This window comes from Anguilla anguilla, chromosome 2 (genome assembly GCF_013347855.1).
Source record: "Anguilla anguilla isolate fAngAng1 chromosome 2, fAngAng1.pri, whole genome shotgun sequence".
Classification (NCBI taxonomy): domain Eukaryota; kingdom Metazoa; phylum Chordata; class Actinopteri; order Anguilliformes; family Anguillidae; genus Anguilla; species Anguilla anguilla.
The window spans coordinates 2,657,501-2,678,659 of record NC_049202.1 but is presented as its reverse complement, the minus strand read 5'-3'; the positions used below and the strand labels follow the sequence as shown (position 1 = coordinate 2,678,659).

Sequence of the window (21,159 nt, the reverse complement as noted above, 5' to 3'; positions counted from 1 at the left end):
GGTCTGCAATAACAGAATTCAGCAGGCTGTGCCTGCTGGCTATTTTCATTTCATATTTCAAACTCAGTTAACATCTTCATTCTGCTACATTTGCATTTTTCTCCAGTCACATATGGATTTCACCAACGGGTACAAAGGTCGGTCGTTGAAACATGTACATTATGTCCTTTTCCAGTTATACTATATTGTAGGTTACCTTGTTTGAAGCTTACATGTTTCATTTGACTTAGTGCATACTGGGAGTTGAAGTTTTTTTTCCTTTCACAATCCAATTATTTCAAACTTTAAAGTGGTTCTGTAGGGGGTGTATCTTCTGCAGTCATCTTGGGGATGGACGGTGCCTTTAGGCATGTCTAATGTTGGACTCAGGTAATGGGGCATGTTTCATTTAAACAGGAAGATCACTATTCCCGTGAAAAGAGACAGTAGTATAAACACAGATGTCATTACTATGGGAAAAAAGCTTGAACGCAAAGTAAGGAGAAAGGTCAGCACTCCAAAAAAAAAAAAAAAAGGTTTCACTGGAAAGTGTGGTCAGTGACTACCCTGTCCAAATAAGGTTTTGGATGCAATTCCCAGCTTCCTCCTACCAACGAATTGATCCCCAGTGCCCGTCTGTTTAGGATTCATCATAGAAGAGGTGGATTGTGGGTAAGAGCAACAGGCCGGGGTCATATTCAGGAGATTTCCTTCTGCTTCGCACTGCTTCACACCACTGCGATTCTAATACATCTCAGGAGGCTGACTGGACACAGGTTTTTAATTGTAAACAGCCACTGACATACTGACATCACAAAATCCCTGGTTGACTTGCAGGAATGACCTTTGGAAACAAAATTTCAGGTTTTTGATTGAAACCGGGCCTGTAAGACTGCAGGATAATCAAATAGTTTCACATTTCCATGGCCGTGGAATTCTCATGTTTAAGAGCATAGAAGTGCTGGTCGTACTTACTCATCTTAGAAACTGGAATACTGAGTCAGTTCTTTTCTTTTTAGGGCAGTGGGCCTTGTTTGGTGTCAGTTTTGGCTATTGCAGTAAAACAAAAAGAGAAAGAGTCCTTGCTTTTAGCACGAACTCTTCTAACCCTCTCCGTTTGTTCCACAGCTCCGCACTGCTCAATGTCAGCCGCTGAGGCATAAACATTTTTTTTCTGTTCCGTACCGAGCCAGGGCCGGGCGTTCCTCGAAGAGACGATAACGAGTCCTCGGCACGCATTCGCGGCTGAAATACGGAGCTATTTGCACTCCTTCCAACGCGTCTTTATCCCCCCCACCTGTTCGTTTGTTAGCTGCCGTGGATTTCTTCCACCCACCTGTTGCTTGGATCGGTATCGCCGCCGGGGCTCGGGCTGCGTTATGCGTCCCGCGGCGCCGCTGTGGGACCAGCGCGCGCGGCTCCGTCTGCCAGGAATCTGCCGGAGACGTTGAGAGAAGGCTCGCAGCTTGCGAGACCGCGAGCCAGATTCCCTAATAAAACGGAGATTATAAAAGTGCGCGTGTGGCGAAAGCGCTCTGAACGAGGAACCGATTACTGCTATTTAACTGTCCGAAAGAAAAACGAAGAGAAATTATGTTTTATTCTTCGTCATCCGTCGACATATGAAACATCATAACTAATTTGTTAGTTCTCTATTTATTTAATTGGACTTTTCATTCTTGTTGATGTTTTAGCCTTCGGTTATTTGCTAAGCTTGGCCGTCGTTATGTGCTGAGTGTAGGAGTAGTTTTAGATGGACGTTTGTTTGATTAACCTTGACTTTTTTGGCTAGCGCATCAAGCATTTAAATTTTTTTTATAACCAATGCCATGTACATGTCAAACATTTGTATTTGTGCCACAAACTATGAGGCAAAAATTCTATCTGCGGGGGGGAGGGGGGAGGGAGGAAGAGAGCCGGTGAGCCGGTAAAAACACCACACAACCCACAAGAAAGAAACTTAATGGAGTCTGGCTCTGAACCCCGACGCGCAAACTCGCCGGCCCAGACGGAACGAACCGGGCCGTTTTCTCCAAATTGACCCGCGCGCTGTTTGTTCACCTGGCTCCTGCGGGCTGGGCGCAGTTCCTCGCGTCCCCGCTTGGCCCAGATGTGCGCGTCGGCCCTCGCCGCTCTCCTCAGCGTTTCTCCAATCGGAGCAGACATCTGGAGCCGAGCGGTGCTCCCGGCTCGAGGCACGAGCCGTGCGTATTTATTTTCTTTTGGCTCGCATGAAAGATTTATTTTATGGGCAATTTTGTTAACCATAATATCTTGCATACAGAAAAATCCTTACTGTACAATTTCTCGCTGTATGTATGTCGGCACATATGTGTAGACTGTTTTTCAGTTCTGACAGCACCTATGTTTTTACTGTAGATTCAATTATAACATTACAGCTCATTTATAACGAGGGCTATGCATGTGATGTCTGGTTTTCATTTAGAATCTTGATTTCTTAACTCAAATTGTGCAACTTCTTTTGAACACTTATTCTGAAGTTCTTTTGATCTTTTGAATTATGGAAATGGACCCATAGTTTAAAACGTGTAGTCAAGTAACTTGTCCTGACTGCTTCTCAGAACATCTGCTGTTACAACCCCAGTTATTACTTATTTTCGCTGTATGGATGAAATTAATGGCCAATATGGTGTGACCTGTCTGATTTCAGTGTACACTGCAGAACTTCTGCAGGGAAAAGGTGTTGCACTTCTTTGCATATTCCCGCTCATCTTTACTCTCACACACTCAGCACAGAGTTGGCTGCTTATGGGGGTCAACACGTAAGAGAGATATATAATTAGTTTTTTGCAATATTTGAATTTCTTCCGTGCTGTTTCTCATTGCTTGTTATCTGTCTGTTTATGTGTGAATTCCGGAATGCTGCGTTTCTGGATGTTGAGTTGTCCCCCCCCCCCCCCCCTTGTCCCACAGATGCAGATCCTTGACAAATTCCCAATTGAGGGAGGACAGAAAGACCCCAAGAAACGGATCATCCCGTTCTTACCAGGTGAGCAGCTCGGCCACGCCCACCCCCTAGCCGTGTCAGCGTGCCTGGAACAGCGGTCATGTGACTTTGTCAGTGCGCGTTGTTCTCAAAGCTGCCTGAGAGCGAAGGTGGGCTGCAAAGGTGAGAGAGTGAGAGCGTGAGTGAGAGAGTGCAAGAGTGAGTGAGTGAGTTTTATCGGCTGTCAGTCGTCTGCGTGGCGTCTGTGATTGGCTGCTGTACACTCCCATGGACCCCTTGGACCTACACACCCACCCCCCCACCCCCAACCCCCCTTAGCTTCCAGTCACATGCCCACCTAGAACTCATCCGTGGAGGTATTTATAGAGGCCTGACATCGCTGGGAGGAGGCGACGGGGAGCGTCCCTAATCCTATTACTCCTCGGGGGCGTGCTCCGCCGGGCCCTGGAGCGGCCTTCTCAGCGTGGCGAGGAGCTCCGGTCCCACGGCAGAGCGGCTCGCCTTCATGGGAGCTGCATCTCCAGCCTCTTCACAGGCTGCTTGCTGTCCGATCTGTGCGTACGGGAAAGCGGTGATCCCCTTTGAACAGAACGATTCTTGCCGCACTGCTTTATCAAAATCCCAAGTCAGTGTTCCAGAACGCCACAGATTTCTGTTACCAGCAGTGATTGTGACATCAGCGTTAGAATGTTCAGTCAAGAACATTCTAATCACATATCTGTGATCGCATACCTTAAAGGGTTAAGTAGGCTAAATGTCAACAGAATTCCGTAAAGTCAGGACTTCCTGTAAAAGTACTGAAAGTGCTTTGCTAAAAAAAAATGTTGATACGCTTGGTCCCCGAGTGACCTCCTGGGGTCACGTGTGTTTAAAGTTGGCAAACAGAACGAACGTGATACAGCGTGACTAATGTTTGATATTATAAGACCGGTGGATTCTGCTCCATATATTCAGCACGCATTCCTGTAAACAAGGAATGTTGCATGTATCCCATATCAACGTATAAACTTTAGTATGTTTAGTATGGGGCTAATATATTAGTATGGGAAATATTTTAAAAGTCAAATGTGCATGTACACCATAATTAACTAGACTTCAAGAAATATATTTATATTATAAAAAATTTATATTGCTTCAAGAATTTATACAGTATATGTATTTTTTCATATATTTTTTTCATACATATATCTTCTGACCCACCTCAACACATCTCAGGAATGACAGTTTTTGACCTACTTGTCGGCATGTGCCCTGTTTTTGTATATGTGTTGCCAAGATTCTTTACTGTGCTTCACTGCCATCTAGTGGTGGGAGATTGTACAAGCAGTCCATTGCTTTGATCTCCACAATTCCTGCATGTTCATTTTATTGGATGTGCTCATGGCTTTTGCTGCTTGCCACAAATGCTACACTTAAGTTTAACGCTAACCGGAAGTTTCCCGCCTTACTTTTGCTGTTCTTGGCATTTTAATATCATCGTTTTACCTGCAGCTTCTCACCTGAAAGCTCACCCGTCCTTTTCCCGCAGGCAAGATCCTGTTCCGACGAAGTCATGTCCGAGACGTGGCGATGAAAAGGCTGCGCTTCCTCGATGATTACTGCAGAGTAAGAAACGTCTTTTTAAAATTGTTTTTATTATTATTGTTTTTTTTTTTAATTCCGCCATTGTTCCTCCCCACCAGCCTGAAATATCAGCGCTGATCCTTGTGTCAAAACTGATGTTCAGAAGTGTCAGTGATGTTCAGAAGTGTCACTAATGTTCAGAAGGCCACTGATGTTCAGAAGTGTCACTGATGTTCAGAAGGCCACTGATGTTCGGAAGTGTCACTGATGTTCAGAAGTGTCACTGATGTTCAGAAGTGTCAGTGATGTTCACAAGTGTCAGTGATGTTCGGAAGGTCAATGATGTTCAGAAGTGTCAATGATGTTCAGAAGTGTCAATGATGTTCAGAAGGTCAATGATGTTCAGAAGGTCACTGATGTTCAGAAGTGTCAGTGATGTTCAGAAGTGTCACTGATGTTCAGAAGTGTCAGTGATGTTCAGAAGTGTCAGTGATGTTCAGAAGTGTCACTGATGTTCAGAAGTGTCACTGATGTTCAGAAGTGTCACTGATGTTTGGGAGGTCACTGATGTTCGGAAGGCCACTGATGTTCGGAAGGCCATTGATGTTCAGAAGGTCACTGATGTTCGGAAGGCCACTGATGTTCAGAAGTGTCATTGATGTTTGGGAGGTCAGTGATGTTCAGAAGTGTCAATGATGTTCAGAAGTGTCAATGATGTTCAGAAGTGTCAGTGATGTTCAGAAGTGTCAATGATGTTCAGAAGTGTCAATGATGTTCAGAAGTGTCAATGATGTTCAGAAGTGTCAATGATGTTCAGAAGTGTCACTGATGCTCAGCCTCTCGGCTTCTCGCGGAAAACCAGAAAGCACGCGAGGCGTGCGTCAGCCCCCCAGGTGCTCGCCAAATGGCGTCGGGCGGAGGAGCTCTCCCAGGGCGCGGGAAGTCCCGAAACGTGTATTCCACGGCGACTGGCGGAGGATGTTGATGTTGAACGCGTCGCGACTCACGCGGCAGGCGTCCATCTGGAGGCGCACGAAGGCGGTTCCTTCAGCCCTGGCCGGCGCCCAAACCGCCGTGTGCCTCACAGAAAAATGTTTTGGAAAATGAACCGTTTCCTCCAACCGGGCTGCAGAATCAGCTGACTGAAAAGGTGGCTGCAAGATGTTGTTACGGCCAATTACTCCCTTTAACATTTAAGGCTGGAGGCTTGGACACTGCCGGCCATACTGAACCTATTCTGAGGCGGTTGTCTGTCTCAAAATCCTTGTTGCCAAACAGGGAAGGCCTTGGTAGATGCAATAAATGCAAAACTGAGCACTGTAAAACAGACAAACTGATGCATGCTAATCTAATGTGTAAAACAGACATTCGGTTGTACGCACACTTAATTAACACTGTCAGACAATTAAAATTTTTGCATGCTAATCTAACACTGCCAAACAGACAGTTAAACTTGTGCATGCTAGTCGAACGCCGTAAGGCAGGCACACTCTTGCAAGCAAACGATTTGGCCGTTCCCCATCTCCTAAGTGAATGTCAACAGATGTTGTGGCATCTTTTCAAAGACGCTTTGAAAAAAACATTAAAAAAAAAAAAAAATCTTTTTGGGAATCGCTGACACCCCAGTCTCGTAGTCAGAAGTCCTCCGGCGATGTGCTTCCTGTTTGCAGCGGCGAAGACTCTGGATCTGGCGTGATGGTTTTCAGTTTTGAGCCCAGATTGTTGTTCCCGGCATGGTGTGGCAAAGCCCGCTCTCTGAACACGACTCTATTGTAAGTTGAGAGCTGACAGCTGTGGACGTGGACCTTTTTTCTTTTCTTTTTTTTACTAACAATGGCCCGGTAATATGGGTAAAGGGAAACCATTTCGAAATATTCCTATTGGAAAATTGGCTATTTATTTTATTAATAAACACAATCAGATTTAATCATAGAAATGACGTTCTTTGTGTAGGATGCATGACCCTTAATGACCTGCTGGGCCTGAAAACAGCAGCGCTTGACTGTAGATAACGACACACTTCAGCTACAGCTCCAGCTACAGGGGACAACACTGAAGCATATAGGCCGTCAGTTATTACAACGATTTATAGTTGCACAAGATCTACAACAAACACTACCTTTACTATGAGTTCTATTACTACTACTTCTGCTGATCCTAATACTGCTACGACTGGTACTACTACTGCTACTGGTACTACTACTGCTGCTACTGGTACTACTACTGCTACTGGTACTACTACTGCTACTACTTGTACTACTACTGCTGCTACTGGTACTACTGCTGCTACCGGTACTACTGCTGCTACTGGTACTACTACTGCTACTACTTGTACTACTACTGCTGCTACTGGTACTACTACTGAAGCCATTGGTACTACTGCTGCTGCTGCTACTACTACTACTACTACTACTGGTACCACTGCTGAAGCTACTGCTGCTACCACCGTTCCTCCTGATATTATTAACGGGCTATGTCAAATGACTGCACCGTAAAGAAGCAGTGTAATAACGTGTAATTTGTGGTGTGTGTGCGATTCGGGGGTCCGTTCTTTTGAAGAGGTGCGTTGAGTGTGGTGTCTCTGGCCCCGGGCCCCACAGGAAGTCCCGGCCGTTCTCCGAGGCTGTAATTTCCTGCGCGGAGTGTAAATAGAAGCGCCGCCGCGTTTTTCATTTCAGGAAAAGGAAGCGGGGTTCAGAGGGCAGCGGAGCCGTTCGAAAACGAGATGAATCGGCACCTCTGGAAAACCTACCCGAAACTTCGGAAAGGCAGAGTTTTAATCCATAAATATCAACCCGGCTCCCAGTCAAGCTCATTACTACCTCACAGTATCTGCAGTGTGTGCATATTGCCCTCCTCGCTCCAGTTTTTTTTATGTGCGCGCACAAGGAAAATGCTCTTTTATGTCATACTGTCTGCTGTGTGTGATTTTTTTTTTTAAAAAGAAGAAAAAAGCGACCAGCAACAATGCGCTTGTGCTTTTAGTTTCATTAGGCTTTTATTTGCGTAGTGTAGGCTGCAAATGGATTGACCGGCTTATCCACGCACCATCTGTTTTCCTCTGTCTTATATCCCCTGTCTGGAGGTGGGGGGCTCCATTCCTGCCCCCCCCCCCCCCCCAACCTGCTTTCCTCAAAGACGCCTCCCCCCCCCCCAGCTTCCTCCTCACAGTGTGCCAAGGCCTCATACTGTACGGCCCTCGCTGCAGAAGGGTGTAAACAGTGGAAGACCAGGAGCTCCCAGCAGCCTGAGGGGCTCTGAGGGACAGGCGATAGTGTGAAGTGGGCATGGGGTGGACACTGTGGTCCAGTGACACCATCACATTTTTACATTGGGAGGAATGCTGTACATACACACACACACACACACATCAACACACGCACAAACGTACAAACTCACACATACTCTCACATGCACGCACGCACACACACACACACACACACTCACGCAAGCTCACACACACACACACATAACTGTGACCCAGCATCTGCCTTGTTTAGCTGTGTTTTCAATCAACTAAACTGCTCAGTAGGGTGCCTGCAAAAAAAAAACAACAATAAAAATGTCATGATTGGCTCCTAAATGGAGACATTTCCCTTTCACTGCCTAAATAAGACATCATCTGTAGAATAAAGGCTTCATTGCTTTATAGGCTCAGTGAAAGAACGAGGGATGAATCAGAGTCACCATCACTTCCACTGCACTCGTTTCTTCTTAAATAACTTCTAGCGCTAGTTATTGGAGTCTGTGCAAAGGAAGAGCGTGCGGTCGTTCTGAAAGTAATTCGCCCTCGCTGATCACTGAGCTGTGGGGATCAAGCTGACCGCATTAAAGGAAATGGATATTCAGCTGAAACCGATGTGTGTCATTGAGACTGGTGGCTCATGGGAAAACAGAACTACTGGGGTCATGCAGTTCGTTCATGTTAGAGCGCACACACAAAAAGCGCATCCTGTGGGCATTTAACCTTTTAATGAGCTTTGGTTGGTCATCGCTTGTCAAGTGAACAAGTCTTTCGTATTGTGGACAAGAGCGAATAAAATCTCTCCCCTCGCCCCCCCTCGCCCCCCCCCTCCCCCCGGCAGGCTCTGGTGCGACTTCCCACTCAGATCTCCCAGAGTGAAGAGGTCCTGAGATTCTTCGAGACGAAACCGGACGACCTCAACCCCCCTAAAGAGTGAGTTCCTGCTTCACCTGTCCGTCAATCTCAGTGCAACTGCTCTCTGAAAAGAGGTTACTTTGGTTTATCTCCATAGGGGAATCCTTTATAGTTCTTTACAGAACTCCCTAAGGCAGGTCTGAAAAGTATATTAAACCGTTTTGGCCAACAGAGAACCCTTGAGCTGGATAGAGTTCCCCTGTGGAGACACAGAGGAGCCTTTTCGAACCCTTTCTTCTGAGAGTGCACCTATGTCCTTTCCTTTTTTTTTTTTTACAGAGCATTAGGGTTGCTCATTTACATGCTAATAATAATAATAATAATAATAATTCCTTGCATTTATGTATCACTTATCTCACCAGTCCGCAACTCAAAATAGTAATGAGGGGGAAACTCAATTCAACTCCCTCTAAAATTTTTAAGATTTATAACACTATAATATTGCACACCATTATTAATATTTAATATTTAGCACAGTGTACCTGCTTTTGCTCTTTTTCATTTTGTGAAGATCACAGTTTCTGGTCTTTAACTACCAAATACATGGAGTGCTTAAATGCAATCCGTTCCACAGTAATTTGTGATTTGCGTTTGTAATCTCTGATTGTTAATTTAGAATAGAATGGAATGTTTGAGTTCTGGAGTTCCATCGCCGCGGGAAGGCTTCGGTGTTGTCACGCCTCGTTGTGCGTAAACAAATCATTACATCCTGGCAAAAAACAACAACAACAAAAAGCCAAGTTAGTCTATGAAACTCCGTTTGACTGATTTTTAATCATAGCTCTTGTCAACTTGCCTGGTAGGCGTGTCCTTTGAGGGGGTGAGGGGTTGGGGGGGCGGGGGGGGTAGTTGATGTAATGGTTCTGAATCGCTTCCCATCGTTTTGAGTCAAAGAAGCACTCAAAAAAAAGAAAAACACAGTTGAGGATAGCGACCTTTCTCACACTGTGTTTCCTTTGTGCTTTAGAGAGCGAGCCATGTCGTGCTTTCTCTAGTGCACTCGCATATTGACAGCAGAGGAGAGTGATCTGTTTGGCTATTTATAGCTTACGCATTTTTCATTTCGCTGTACGAGAAGCAAACCGTGGAAACGTAGCCGCACACGTTGTGCGGCAGCATGCCTTGAAGTGTGGTACGCTACGCGTTGGCATCGAAGCAAGTTCAGTTCAGAAATAACGAAGCTGTCCTGTGGACAGTTTGGCTCTTTGGGTGGGGGTGTTGCCAGATTGTGTGTCATTTGTTAACTGGAAAACTCAGTTGAACTGTTTCCAGGTTCTGAGGTTAGATCACCTCAGAATGACCTTGTAATCATTGTAAAAATAATAGGCGTTTCCCTAATTTTCCACGAAAGCATTGTATCACAATGAAATTTGGTCGTGGGACCATTTGGAGATACAGATTTGTTTTGTGTAAGATGGCCTATGGGGGGGGGGGGGGGGGGGGCTGGGGGTAATGGTAAATGCAGGCCCTAAGAAGATGAGATTTAGATGGCGGGGGGGGTTCTAAATCTGTCATCAGATGAGGTGGTCTGATCCACTCGTCGGAGTAGGGTTAGCAGGGGGCAGAGGAGGAGTGTATTTTTTTTCTTTAGGCCACAAATGGCTCTATTGAAGAACCACAGTAAAACTGCAGCCATTGTAAAAAAACTGACAGGTCATCGGAACTGTAGCTGTAAAAATCTAAAATGTCCTCCATCGCACACTGAAGCTGTGTGGGCAGCTCAAAAACACACGTCAAAACTGAAATAATATCTTTAAAGAAACATCCCTTTAAGACAGAATTATAGTATAGGCCCAGTTTAACCATCCATCTCAAGCACTTTCAGTATGGCTTTGAGTACCAACTGTTGTTTTTAAGTGCTGTAATTTTTTTTTCCACCGATGTCAAAACACAAGGCTTTTTACTTGGAGAGATGGCAGTGATTTCTCTGAAGCCTTTTGGTGTTTTTATTAAAGAGGGCGATGGTGGCTTGATGCAGGGCGTGTTTTCCGCGGGGGGGGGGGGGGCAGTTTTAGTTCAATCCCAGAAACAGAAACCCAGAAGGATGAAATATCTCGCCTCCCACTGCTGGGAGTAATTTTCTGCAGCGGGATGCAATGCTGTGGGACCAGTGGTGATGAATGCTTTCGGTTGCCACGAGGAAGAGAGTACAGTCTCTGTGCTGAGATCTGTCCTCTCTATCAGCTACAGTAGGAAAAAGGGGAGTGGGGGGGGGAGTGCGGGGGGGGGGGGGGGCTCAAGGTCTGGAGGGCCTTAGACAAAGACGGCCTTTCAGGCCCCAAAATAACCGGGACTATTCCAGATGCGACCTTGCTCTCTCAGGGACCCCGCATGAAAATTCAGGAGCTCGGAAGCTGGGGCCTGTCCCGAGCGTGTCGTACTTGCTGAGGATCTTATTTCCTGCTGTGGGTCGCTTTTTAACGCAGATTCATGTCTTCCCAAAACAAACACGAACGTGACTAGCGGTCGGGGGAAACGGCCTGCTTCCAGTGGTCTTTTCTGTGGCTCTGAAGAGAGTGTCTAATAGCATCTCTCCCAATGGGCCGCTTTGAATAAGCAAAGCCCCAAACCTGAAGCAACAATCCTGTTCCTCAAGTAAAACTGAGATGACCTCAGCATTCTAATGCCAGTCATTAGATGATTGTGTGTTATGCAGTTGTTTGTAGCAAAAAAACACATAGTAAGCATTTTGATTGTTAAAGGCATACTGTGGAGTGGATGTTTTTAAAGCCTTGCTGTAGTCCTGTGTTTACAATCAAAGAAGTCTCCTCCTCCATCTTCAGTCCTGCCCACTCACCCAAGAGCAGGCTGCTCGACTGAGTCACAGATAGGGAAATTAATTAGAAACTACCGGAAGATTTCTCCCATCAATTACTCGGACTGGACATCACATTGTCCAGTCGGGAACAAATAATGAAAAGAAACTGGACATCTGGCAGCGATAGCTAGAGGTGACACTACTTACAGGACCAACAGGAAACAAGCCAACTCCGTGTTCCTTTTAGTCCCCTTGGCGAACTTCAGCTGACACCACCGCGGAAAAGCAAGTCCGAGGTTACTCTAGTTCTTGAAATGGAAATTTAATTTGTCTTGATACAGAACTGTTTTTCTCGTATTCTTCAGTAGACAGCCAGCAACATAATGTGTGTGAAGCATTAGTCTTTATATTTGAAAGGAATCTGTTACACTGGTAGGATTCCGCTTCCTGATAATGAGGCTCATTAGTGTGTTAATTGAGTTCGTTTAGATGCGTGTTTTTAAGATGGTGTCCCTGGAGCTTTTGTTTGGAGAATTTGGAAGGTACTTTACTCCTGTCTATGTGTGAGCTTGAAACAAATGTTATTGCCAGCCCAGCACTTCATCTCAATTTTGTTGATATTAAAACATGCTCTACCATATATACTGTATTTGCGTGCTGCATAAACATTACTAGACTGCAGAATGTGATCAGATAAAAAAATAATGAACAAAGCAATTGCTTGTCAGTCTGTGCTCTCTGGGTGATAAAGCACAGAACTTCTTGCTCACTGCTGTGTCTTCTGATGCAACATCTGGTCTTACTATATCACAGAGATAGAGGGCTGGGTAGGAAGTAAATTCACTGCTGGATGTAACTTGTACGGATGTGGGTGAGAGGGAGCAGTTCAGGCTCTTTTGGGGTCTGAGGGGGGTCATGCCAAGGAAGCAGGTTCACGGCAGGGAAGCACACGTATGTGTAAGCAGAGGAACCAGACTGCCCGTTCACAGTAGGCCATTGCAGAATGGCGCGAGTGTAGTTGGATGAACAACGCGGAAGGTATCCGTGACTGTTCCCAAGCCCTGAGCTCATATCATTTAAGTGCAACGCTGATAAAACGAAAAACAAGTACGGTGAAAGCAAGTAGGCTTCCATAAAGAGACGTGGAAAGACTGGTGACCTACTTAACTTCGACCCGCCTGACTCTGCTTTTTTGCAGCCGGCTGCGCGTTGGACTCCGTCCAGCTCCCTGTCTAAGCGATCTTGATAGAACCGATAGCGCGGCTACCCGAAACCAAACCAGTGCACTTCTCTGATCGGCGTACCCAAGCATTCCTGGCCAGACTCCAGCTGATGCGTTGTACGTCACATGGCGCAATCTTGTCATTAACGGAAAAAGTAAAACGAAAAGATAGAAACGGAAGAAAAAAAAAACAGATTACGACATGGTTCCATTAAAGCCGCCCCTTACTGCGTTTTAACTTCCTGCCAGCGCGAGCTCTCCGATCACGCTGGAGATACACCTTACGCTATGGCATAATAACCGTGCAGTGTCCGGAGCACAAGGCAGGGTTTGTGTGTGCTCTCCGCGGATGAGGGCTGCATGCAGACTGACCCCCTGTCTGCGGGCTCCAGTGGCTGTGAGGCTCTTTTGACTGGCCCCGCGCAAGGGGGATTCCCCGGTCTGTGCGAGGCTGGCCGCGTGCCATCACCGGGATTTGAGGAGGGCACTGTTTTTAACACGGGACTGGCTCCTCTTGCGGCTCGGATCACGGAGAGAACTCGTTTCCGACTGGCGCAGAATCCCGATCAAATCACCGAGGTCCGCACAGCTAGGATGCTGACCTTTCAAAAACGAGGCTCGGGAAAGGGTGTGTGGCAGTCCTTTTGTTAATAAGATTACACTCAACTGTGGAATACGTGCACTTTTCACACGATTTTATTTCTATGTCACGGGGTGTTTTTTGGCAATGGTCAGTACCTTCAATAACTGATATCTGAGAATTGAAAAAATTTCAACAAAGTTCATATTTTCAAAAGAAAACAGAACGTTATACTGATGTGTACTAAAGAACAGCTGTCAGGTTACAGTCTCTGCAGGGTGAAACACAATATAATCCGTACCAAGTTCACACATTTCCAGTTCCCAGTCATGGAAGACTGTTATTCTACCTCTGAGACCAGATTTGAGCTTTCATAACGTAGACAATTTCATTATTCTGAAAAGATTTCAGACACATTGGAATGTTAAAGCGATTTAATTTTGTGTCTATTATTAAAGTTAGTTGAGTTTATGCACCTTCAACTTTTTTTTTTAAACTGAAAAATATGTCTAAAAATGGGAATTACTGACCTTCCAAAGCTTGGATTTGTTATGGTTCATAATTCATTTTCATGCCTTGAATTAAAAGATGAATTCCAGACGTTATAATGCTGTGAAGTCCATTGTTTCATTTGAATGTTGGGTCGTATTATATTCAGTTATATTCAGTATTCAGTGCGTGGAAATTACCACTGGTATTTATTTGTCTACAGTGAAACCTACATTCTGACCTGTGTACTGCAGTTTTGCTTTCCAAGTCCAAGTAGTCCTGTTAATTTAATCGTCTCTTCATTTAATTAATTGTAGTTCATTTTAGTTGATACATGCCTATGCTTCTACATGAGCCCTAAACTCAGACAAATACTAATTTTTAAAGTTTAATATCAATGTGGTAATATCAGCTTTTCAAAATAATTTTGGTAAAGGTCGCTGACCCTCTTGCATATGCAATATTTCCTCATATTCTGAAGACAGAGTTTGAACTCTTTCATTCTTTGAATAGGAGGTGTAAAACATATGCACGCTGGGCCTTTTCTTAAGTGTCTCATGCAACCATTCTTTGTCTCGTGCTACCATTCTGTGAGTTGTGACTTACTTTAGGGAACATCTCTGAAATTACATGTGGTGCCGCTCTTGCACAAAATTACCCTCGCAACACTGCAGTTTCCAATCTATGAGTGAAGTTGTACACGGACCCGCACTACCACATCCCACCACAAGAGGGCTCCCTCAGTTGCTGAATGGTATACGGATTTTACCGGATGTTTGGAAGGCCAGATTTACTGTAGATCGCGAGGACGAAGCACTGCCCTCTTAACGCTGCCAGGACAGAGTTCTCTTGCGGGATTTTTTTTCTGTCTGAAGATAAATGTGTTCAGCGTCTGGACTTCGCTCTTTGCTTTTTATTATTTATATACATTTTGGCCCAGTGCTTCTCCTCTGACTCACACATTCCCACTGAGATGAATTCCGTGCACTTCCATCGGACTCGCGATGGCTTTTCTTTCTGTTTGCATCAGCGTTTTATCCCGGAGTTTTGGCGATGTGCGCTGCCGTCACGCTAGCATTAGTGCGTCTTGAGTGCTCGAGGGCTTAAAAAGTGACCCCGAGCGCAGTCAGTTTTAAAAATGTAAAACTCTAAAATGATCCACTCTTCTTGGCTGTGCGTAGCATGCATTACGAAACAGTTTTGTGTGATCCGGGAAATGATATACACAGACTTGGAATGCTTTTAAATTTCTGTCATCTGTAACACATCCACTGCCTCTAACAACAAGCGATGACTTTTCATTCTTTTGGGGAAAGCATCGGGAGGTCTGCATAACGCGCATACATTATGTAAGGATTTTTAGACTGCGTGATATATGTCACCCCGTTGGCTAACTGTACTTATCTTTTTCCATCTTAAAGTAATGGAATCATGCAGATTTAGCTACCTTTGAGTTCATTATCTGTGCTGGATTTCACATACATGTCTCCCCAGATTTTAGTCTACTGTGGAAGCTGAGATGTCCTCTGTATATTACTGTGGAGGAGATCAGCGAGCTTAGCCTCAGGAACATCACACTGAACACACTGGTGCAGCTTCCCAGCTTAAGAGAAGACGTTCTCACAATAACACTGAAATGTGTTGTCAGTGTCGTGCCATTGCCACAGCATTGCAAAACAACGCTGTTTTGTTTTGTTTTAGCTGAGTTTTTGGATGATTGCACAGGAAGTGACACGCCTGTACAGTAAACTGCAGCCCCTCGGGGGAGGGGGGGTTGGTTGAGGGGTGGGGGGGGTAAACCATGGGGGCATCATCATTTTCATGCTTTTATCTGATTGGAAGCGAGGCTGCCGTCGTGTCCCCCATCCTCCTGTGGCGATGCAGGGGCGGGAAGGGGGGGGGGGGTATTGGGGTATAATCACGGTGGTTGGGGGGGGGGGGGGGGTTGCTTCAAGCTGGAACTAGGAAATTGGTTTTGCTGGAAGAATTCATCAGCAGAAGTGCTTGTCTGCTCCCAGGGACGGCTGTTAAAAGTGGGGGGGGGGACGCGATGAATCCTGATTAGCGGTGATAGGGCCGCTGTGCTAATACTGTAAGACCCCCCCAGGCTGGGACCCCATCCTCTTAGCCTTATAAGCTCTGCCAGTCACCCACAAAAGAGCAAGCTGCGTGCCTGTTCTTTTTCTCTTTCTATCAAAACTTGATCCATGACATTGTTATCAAAAATAAAGAGAGTCCGTGATTATTTTAATTCGAAAATGTTAAATGCATGGTTACCAAATTAATTTAAAACACAAGCTGTTGTTGTTGTGTTTAAGAATTTTAAGGTTTGTCAATACGAATAAGGCCAGAGCCTTACATGCAGATCTTAGTTTATTAGGGAAAGCTCTGTGGTATATATGGTATTACGGTCATTGTAGTTCATAGGATTGGTGAAGTAGCAAAATGAGTATAATTTGCTTTGCAAGTGATATGTTTTGTCATTTTTACTTTACAAAAATTGCATATGCAGCTACTTCATGTTAAGAGATGTATTCTGGCAGGTTGATTGGCAGTTAGACCGCAGCACAGACAGGCTCTGTCTCGCTGCCCCCACACCGCAGAGGTATGTGTAGGTTAAGCTGCTCAGAAGTATACGCGTCTGGGGCGCATTGGTTTCTGTGAAAAGAACATAAAACTGTCCGTTCGAGTTCGAAAGACCATCGCTCTTCACCCGTGGCCAGAGCCAAAATTGAGGAGGAGGAGGAGGAGGAGGAGGAAGATAAAGAATGAAAAAGAAATATCTGTGGAATTCCAAGATAATGTATGGAGCCCGCAGCCCACGCGCTGTGGCACAGTCCCGAGGGCAGGACGGGGTCAGCCCTAAACCGGCCGTAAAGACCGTCCCGTTGGAGAGCGAGCTCGCCGAGCTCGGCCAGACGTTGTCCAGGGAGCAGGGGCCTGTCGGACCCGGTTATTTGTGTGTCCGGTGGAATGTCCGTTCTCTGGGGCTGTGCGTGTCCCTCCAGTGCCTGTGGTTTGCGGGGACTTGTGGGTTTTTCTCCGATGCTGTAAAGTTTTGGGGGGCTGGGATCGCTGCAGCGGGGCAAGATCAGGGTGGGCCCCCCTCTTCTGGCAGACAGCAGAGCAGAGTCGAAACGTTTGCCCCCAAGCCCACCGAATATCACACATGTTCCTGTAACACTGTGCCTACCTCTTGAGGCTGAGGGTGCTGCAGTACGCTGACAGATGGGTCAGCTTTGTCTGCTAATGCAGAAAGGCCCCTGCTGACTTAGAGGTAGTATTAAACACTTCCTGGTAATGCTGCGTGTGTGTGTGTGTGTGTTTGTGCATGTTTGTGTGTGTGCATGCATATGTGCATGCGTGTGTGTGTGTGTATGTGTATGTGTGCATGTTTGTGTGTGTGCATGCATGCGTGCACGTATGCATGTCTGTTTGTGTGTGTGTGTGTGTGTGTATGTTTGTGTGTGTGTATTTGCATGTTTGTGTGTTTGGATGTGTGTGTATTTTACACACATACACATTTATTTTCCCTCTCATTTTTGTAACCCAGCATTTTGCCAAATATGCTGTGAGGCAGAGTTTTTATAGAGCAGTGACACCCTTGTGCTTGGCAGTCAGGTCCTTCACTCCACTGCCAATAAAAGGTTAACTTCCAAGTTCTACCCCTGAAAGCTCATCCTCTTAAATAGTTTACAGTACCTAACTTTCCCCTCTCATGCCCCATTCCTCTTCCTCCTCCTACTCTTCCTCCCACCCACTGCCTTACATATCTTTCTTTTTACGAGATATAGGAAGACGTCTAGCTGCCAAAGCACAGAGAATCTGTGCTTCATGAAACTTTAAAAATATATAAGAATACTAAGCCCATATTAAATGAAAAATGATGATGGGCCTCAACACTGGGAATACGTTAGGCCATTTAATGTGTACTGTAAATAGAAGTGTACTATTTAAAGAGAACTTTGATTGTTCCACAGTCGGGCTTGTATAAGAGGTTAAGGCCCTGCTTGCTTTTTTTTTTTTTTTTACTGAACACAAGAGGAAAAATGTAAAAGTCTCTTGGGTGGGTTTGGAAATTAAGTGCTTTTCTGTATGTTGTTCAAAAAAAAATCTTAAAGCATCCAAAAAACAGAACTTTGCTAAGAGGCAGTTTTATAGCCTGTGGCACTAGCTGCAGTATTTTTTGTGGAATTGTTCTGGAGGGCATATACTTTCTCCATCTCTTCGGTTCTGCCAGCGTTGGCTCTAGTTTTATATCTTAAAACTGGTCGCCTTGGTAACCCGCTCTAAAAAAAATAATTTTCCTTTAAGGCTAATGTGGCATTAAACTTAAAGTTAATCTGACGGCACCATACTTCCAAAAAAAACTGGAATGGAAATATGATTTCTGAGAAGTTATTAAATGGCACGGTTTTTGTTCATCCTGTCGTACGTTTTGTGTATATCGTGTGGGTTTGCAGGAGTAGCCCAGAGCCGGAAAGAAGAGGAGGTTACTTATGCATTACTTTCGTCCTTCCTGCTTTTACTTGACAGGTACCTTGGGAGCGATGCTGGGCCTGTGGTTTTTTTTATTTAAAAAAAAAAAAAGCCCTTGTAGTAGTACCTCTGATGTCATCGCGTTCAGTTAACTCACCAGGCACTGGATAAACAGCCCTCACATCCCGGCCTTGCTCTCTACTGAAGCCCCGGTCGCCGTGGCGACATCATCGTCGTGGACGCGTGCCAGGGCTTGAGTCACAGACACGGCGCTGTCGCTGCCTCACGCCTCCAGAGGCTGTGCTTGACCCGAGGCGAAGCTGGCTCCTTATTAGCAACTTTATTAGCAAAACGATACGATCACAAACGTGTAGCTTTTCGGCGTTAGCGGTGGTGTATAGCGGTGTTCGCTGGAGCTCGCTAATCGTACGCCGCTGGTGCTTTCACACCACGTGCGTGAAGAACGGTGAGCGAGCGGAAGTCTGGTGCGCTGAAGCGAGCATTTTAAAGAGGTTTCTGGATGGAGCGAGGGGTAGGCGTGCTCAGCACTGGGATCTGGATCGGGATTTCGGGTGGAGCAAGGCGTGCTCAGCACTGGGATCTGGAATGGGAACGGGAACGGGGGCGAACACGCCCGTGTCCCGCCAGAAGTCCACAGACCTTTCACCCCCCCGCCCCCCCCCCCCCCCCCTTTCCCTTTTAACATATTTTCCAAAAAGCCCGGCTCTGGGTGCTGTGGGCCTGTGAATGAGGCTGATTTAGCCTCAGCGCTGGAGGGGGCGGGTCAGTCTGCAGGCCCCCCCGGGGGGGTTAAGGAGGGCACGCAGCCGGAGCGTCTCCGCGCGCCTCCCCTGCGCCTCCCCTGCGCCTCCCCCCGCCCCCCCGTCTCACAATGGGGCTCATTCTCGCGCCGGGCTCCATGACCTCACGGCCACGGGCTGAAATGAGTGCATTCATGTACGCGCGCTTCAACAAAGCTTCGGATTGAGAGGGGACAAAGCCAAAGGGCGGGAGAGGATGGGGTGGGGGGGGGGGGCGCTGCCGGTGAAAAGGCCGTTTGTGCCGCGGGGGGGGGGGGGGGGGTGGGGCAGGGGTGGGTGCTCTCCGCAGTGGCGGGGGCTTCAGACAGGTGAGGCGAGTCCAGGGGTTTCGCGCCTTTCGCACTGCACCCGGGGGGGTCGGGATTTGGGGGGGGGGGGGGGGCGTGGGCTGGGTTCAGCTCCTCGATTACTCTGCAGACACCATCCTGGCATTTCTGCACTTGGACCTTTGGGGCCTTGGGCCTACAGAGAGGGCAGTTGGCAAGGCCACAAACACACACCCTACGCTGTGGAGCAGTTTGAATAAAGTCTGCATCTTAAAGTTACACTTTTCACCCTTTAAAATTCACCAAGAAAGCAGTTTTCATTTCAAGGGCCCGACTTCAGTCCCTCTGCCCAGCACTTTGTGCCTCATTCTGAGACTTTAAGCAACTGTTGTTACATTAAATCTTTCAAGAACATTCCAAGGCAGACAGGTGCAGACATTAACAAAACTTAAAAGAAAAAAAAAAAAAAAAAAAAAAAAAATGCTCCGCCTGCTTAAATAATGTGTTTACATTCAGGATTCAGAAGCTGCCCAAAAGTGCAGAGAGTCACTTTAAACACAGACAGCCTGTTGCAGTGGATAGCACTCACCAAGGTTGCAGGTTTGAATCCTGGCTGGGGACTCTTTCATGTTCTCCTCATGTCTGCGTGGGTTTCCTCCCACAGTCCGAAGATGTGCAGGTTAGGCTAATTGGACTCTCTAAATTTCCCGTAGGTATGCTTTATAAGTGAATGGTGTGTATGCCTGTGATGGACTGGCAACTTGTGCGGAGTGTATTGCTGCCCAGTGCATGCTGGGATAGGCTCCAACCCTCCACACGACCCTGATCAGGAATAAACGGGTCTGATAATGGACAGATGGACATCCTGTCGGTCTCCCCGACCTCTGTCTCTGATATATAACAGCGCGTCTCTGATACTGTAGCCTTTCTCCACGACCTTATTTCCTTGAACGTTTGGGCTGCAGTCATTCAATTAGCCTAATGATGAGAGGGAGCCTCATCGGGTGCTGAGTCATGCACTGCTATTCCCATAACTGGGTGGGGTATGACTGCAGAGGCCAATAAATCTGCAGAGGGTAAAGCATTTCACTCCAGCGCGCATGCATATATTCACTTAAATAATATTTACTGCTTATTCATTTTGTTTAAGCATGGTTTTTAAAGGCTACCATTACAGAAATATGCTTAGGAACAGAAGCTATGGCGCCTGTGCTGCTTACTTGAGAGTAGACTGGTACAGGTTGCTTAGATACGATTTTAACTTTGCCCCCCCGCCCCCCCTCCCAAAATGCGGTAGTTCTGCCCTGCTTTCCTTTATCTTTTCCTGTCCTGGTCTCTGATTGGGTCACAGTGGGTCCTGTCCTGGTCTCTGATTGGCTCAAAGTGGGTTGGGCTTAGAAATTTGGTGAATGTAGCCCCCTGTGACATGGCACCTGTACACAGGTAGCTCACCTCACTTCAGGTCTGTGCTAAAAATGGAGCCTTGCAGGACAGGAGTCCTCTATTGTCCTTCTCTTTCTCTCTTTCTCTCTATCTTTCTCCCTCCCCCCCCTCTCTCTCTCTCTCTTCCTGACTGCCCACTGCAGCTGGTGACTGGCGCGAGGCTAACTAGCTTAAGTCTTCCTGTCGGCTCCCTGCAGCTAGCAGTGTAATCCAATGACAATCCATTAAGACCGGAGAGTTTAACAAATTCCCTGCCTTAGCTTGGGAGAGATTTGTCAGGGACGGGTTTGTAGTTGGGGGGGGGGTTTATGTGGGGGTGGGTATAAACGATACCGTCATATGATTTGATACTTGTCTGTTTTCTGTAGTAGCAGCAGCTGCCTGTACTCATTCCTCTCCCTCCCTCCCTTCATCTTTCTGTCCCTCCCTCAC

The 21,159-nt window shown here is 46.4% G+C and overlaps 1 protein-coding gene across 4 annotated transcripts in view; it reads left to right on the top strand.

Moving 5' to 3' along the window:
- Positions 1-21,159, top strand: part of sh3pxd2aa (SH3 and PX domains 2Aa) — an 81,914-nt gene that overhangs the window by 18,351 nt on the left and 42,404 nt on the right. For all 4 annotated transcript variants that reach the window (XM_035403831.1, XM_035403829.1, XM_035403832.1 and 1 more), the window contains exons 3-5: positions 2,914-2,989; positions 4,476-4,552; positions 8,596-8,687. In XM_035403831.1, the coding sequence (XP_035259722.1) occupies positions 2,914-2,989; positions 4,476-4,552; positions 8,596-8,687 (245 nt within the window). The remainder of the gene's footprint in view (positions 1-2,913; positions 2,990-4,475; positions 4,553-8,595; positions 8,688-21,159) is intronic.